General features: G+C 42.6%; 1 protein-coding gene across 1 annotated transcript in view; it reads right to left on the bottom strand.

Moving 5' to 3' along the window:
• Positions 1-3,716, bottom strand: part of LOC106532169 (inaD-like protein) — a gene marked incomplete in the record, with an annotated part of 33,731 nt that overhangs the window by 28,576 nt on the left and 1,439 nt on the right. The window contains 1 exon segment of the mRNA XM_014028182.1: positions 461-670. Coding sequence (XP_013883636.1) covers positions 461-643 — 183 coding nt within the window.

Raw genomic sequence — 3,716 nt, 5'->3', positions numbered from 1 at the left:
TCTTCAGACCATCAATTAGATCTTCAGACCATCAATTAGATCTTCAGACCATCAATTAGATCTTCAGACCATCAATAAAACCTTCAGACTATCAATTAGACCTTTAGACCATCAATTAAACCTTCAGACCATCAATTAAACCTTCAGACCATCAATTAGACCTTCAGATCTTCAGTCAGACCTCCAGATTCTTGGATTCTCAGTCAGACCATCAGATAGATGGTCTTCAGATGTCTGGTACCTTTGTAGCAGACTGGTTACTTGTAGATGCCTGAATGTTCATCTCTCTGCTCATCTCTGGAGCTTCAGCCTACAAAAACAGACAAACATTAAGACAAGAAGCTGAAAAAAGTCTGTATTCACCAACAAACAAGGACCWAAATCTGCTTTAGAGCACAGAGAGGCAGGTCCAGACCTGAAACCCTACAGACACCAAGGTTCAAGATCTTCTTCCACCTACCACCAGAGGCTTCCGGATACCCAGCTGGACTGTTCCAGGTGGGGCGGACTTCAGGACCTCCACGGCCTGGGCCAGGGTGAGCAGGTCCAACTGCGTGTTGTTGACCGACACAAGCTGGTCTCCAGGAAGCAAACCCCCATGACGCTCCGCAGAACCACCGGGAACCAGAGAGCGGATCACCATCACACAGCGACCAGGATCTAACGGGTCCTGAAGGATCAGAAACCAGAAGTTTATGTATTTATATATTCAAAATGTATATCGATTCAAAGGAACTCTGTGTTTCAGCCGGTTGCAGAAAGTTTGTTCCAGGTCAACTTTGTAGCTGTATTTAAGATAAGATAAGATAAGATAAGATCAACTTTATTGTCTCGAAGGAAATTTATGTGTCTTTGAAGGTTCAGGTCTGAGTCCATCACTACAACCAGACTTCAGACCTGATCAGTAGGTTCGAGCTGTAAGAACTGAAGCTGCATGTTTCAAATATCTATCTTCATGCCATTATACTCTCAACCATGTCRTACTGTTTACCTGTTTGGTCTCTTACAACAAATGAAATCTTAGAACCCATAGTTAGGCTCTACAACAGGGCCTACAAAATTCATAAAAAACTTCCTGGTTGGACTCATCACTGTACAGTTCTTTCATTGTCTGATGCCTTGACTTTTCAGAATTATGTTTTGTATAGTGGTATTAATTTATATTTTCAGATCTTCCAAGGTGCCAATTATGGAACTCTCTGTGCATTGTTGCCCAAATCAAATTCTGGATGTGGTCATTCAACTAGATCTGTTACAAAAGGACAACTGATATTACCAACTTTTAAAAACTGTTACGGCCAGAGGTCTTTCTTCTATGTTTATACTAAAGCATGGAATGACATTCCTCAAAACATAAAGTCCATTTCAAAACTACAGCCCTTTAAGAAGAATCTTGTCTGCCATCTGCTGGACACTTTTTGTTCTGCTCATATTTAGACGTCCTATTTTACAAATGCTGCCTTCCTGAAATTTGGTCTGCTTGTTTGTCTTTGTGTCTATGGTGTATAATGATGTGATTGTGATGCTGTAATTCTGAGTGTTTTATGTGCTGCAGAACAGGAACCTGCTGTAAAACAGCAGTTATGCTGAGTCAGGCTTGATTTTTAATAATCTTTTCCTGCTAAATAAATAAATCAAATCAATCATGTTGTCCCTCTTTAGGTCCAAAGATAAGAAGTTCAGTTTAGTTTCTGTTGAGCTGGAGGAAAGTACGACACATCCACTCATTGATCTGTTCCAAACGTTTGTTCAGTTCTTGGCTGTGTTCAGAGCCACCTGGTGACACTAACGTAGAGCTGTGCATCATCTGTGTACTCATGGTAACTAATCCTATTTAACTTGAGCTAACGGGAGCATGTAGATATTAAACAGGAGGGGTCCAAGGATTGAACCTTGTGCTACTCCATCCCTACAGACACAAGAGTTCCTGATCTTTAGGTAAGATTTAAACCAATGAATTACTGGACCAGAGAGTCCAGCCCAGCTCTCCAGTTGCTTCAGTGATGCATCTTAACGCTGCACTGAGGTCCAACAGAACCAGCACCGTGGTTCTTCCACAGRCTGGATTTATGTGGGTCATTGAACTTGACGAGGACAGTCTCAGGACTGGTGATGGAAACCAGACAAAGACATGAAAACAGCTGGTGTTTGTTCAGAAGCTGGTTAACTGTCGACAGACTGGACTGTAGGTCTGCAGCAGAGATTTGTTCTGGTTTTAATCAAACAAATGGTTCATTTTGATCTTTTTATAAAGAAGAAAAAAATACACAGTTTTCAGGAAAAGAAATAAACTACAACCAAACACAGAGGAAGAGTTCTGCATCTCAGAACAAACAGACAGACAGGGGGCGACAGAGACCAGATAAACAACAACAACAAACAACAACAGAGACGAGACGGACACCATTAGATTCAGATCTTCATCAACTGGACCAGCTTCCAGCTGAGAATAAAGAACTGAGACGTCCTGACTGTCCCACCAAACAACAACAACGCCAGCCTGCTGCAGACTGAACAGACTCTGCAGTTCTCTGAATGTGATCCACCAAATCAGAAACACCTCCAAACTAAAACATTCACTTTATTTCTACGTCTTCTCACAGAAAAAAACAAAGAAAACTCAGTAAAAGTGTCACCATCTGTCTCTATGGAAAGTTTTTCTTCAGTTTTAATTGATTTTATTCATCAAGTAAAGTGTTTTCATGTCTGAGCTGCAGAGATTTACTGAGATTAATCTAACATTTATAATAAAACTCAGAGCCTCCTTAAATGAGYCCATCATTTTCATTCCAATAAATAACTGGATGTTTGAGTCCAGAACATGACGKTTTCTTTAATTGGACTCGTCTGATTAAAGTTTGGTTCTGATCCGATGAATCACAGTTTACTGCACCGATCCAACTGGACCATGATTCTTGAAATAAATCCATCTTTTCAGTTTGAAACATTTGTACAGGAAGTGGTGTGCAGAGGAAGAAGAAGAACTCCTGACAGCAGCAGGAAAAAGCCTCTAATCGGCCCGATGTTTGGCCCGAACCACAGAAACCACCAGCACCCGACCTGCCAGAACCCGAGCCCCTCAGAGACCCATTGAGCAGTGTTAAAAGCCTCTCGTGGTGCGAGCAGATGAATTCCCCGGTGCCGGAGCATCGCCTGCGCAGCACAGCCAGCTGCCGTGCCAAGATTCAGGCAGGCAGAACAAAGCAGCGCTGTATTTTTAGACCGAGCTGCATGGCTACAGGTGGTGAGGAGTCAGAACCGGGCCCTCCACTCCTACAGGATCCTCGGGCCCTGGAGCCCGGCACACCGAGCAGAAAACACAAAGACTACATGTTCTTGGCCCAAAGAAGGAAATCTTCCAGCAGCTGGTTTTCCCTCAGGGACCGTCTCAGAGGGAGACAAGTCCAACTTTAACTCCAGAACAGGAACTTTCAGTCTCTCAAGTTCCACAGAGAATTTCTCAGAAACTTTTGGGAGAACCGGGTCAGAACTCTGATGGTTCTGTCCTTTAGCAGTTTGGATGAGATGTTCTGCAGATCTGYGTGGCAAAAATCAAAAACTGAAAGGTTCTAAAGTCCAACAGGAGTTCAGAACTTCTTCTGAAAACTCTGAAAAAAACAGACTCTTATTTTGTAGACCAGTGGTTCCCAAACTTTTTATCCTCTGACCCACAACATATTCATGGCAAAAACTTGTGACCCCAAATATTACTGGTC

The sequence above is a fragment of the Austrofundulus limnaeus genome, unplaced genomic scaffold (assembly GCF_001266775.1).
Source record: "Austrofundulus limnaeus strain Quisiro unplaced genomic scaffold, Austrofundulus_limnaeus-1.0 Scaffold724, whole genome shotgun sequence".
NCBI lineage: Eukaryota > Metazoa > Chordata > Actinopteri > Cyprinodontiformes > Rivulidae > Austrofundulus > Austrofundulus limnaeus.
Note: the sequence above shows the minus strand (reverse complement) of the source record. Positions and strands in the feature narration are given on the sequence as shown.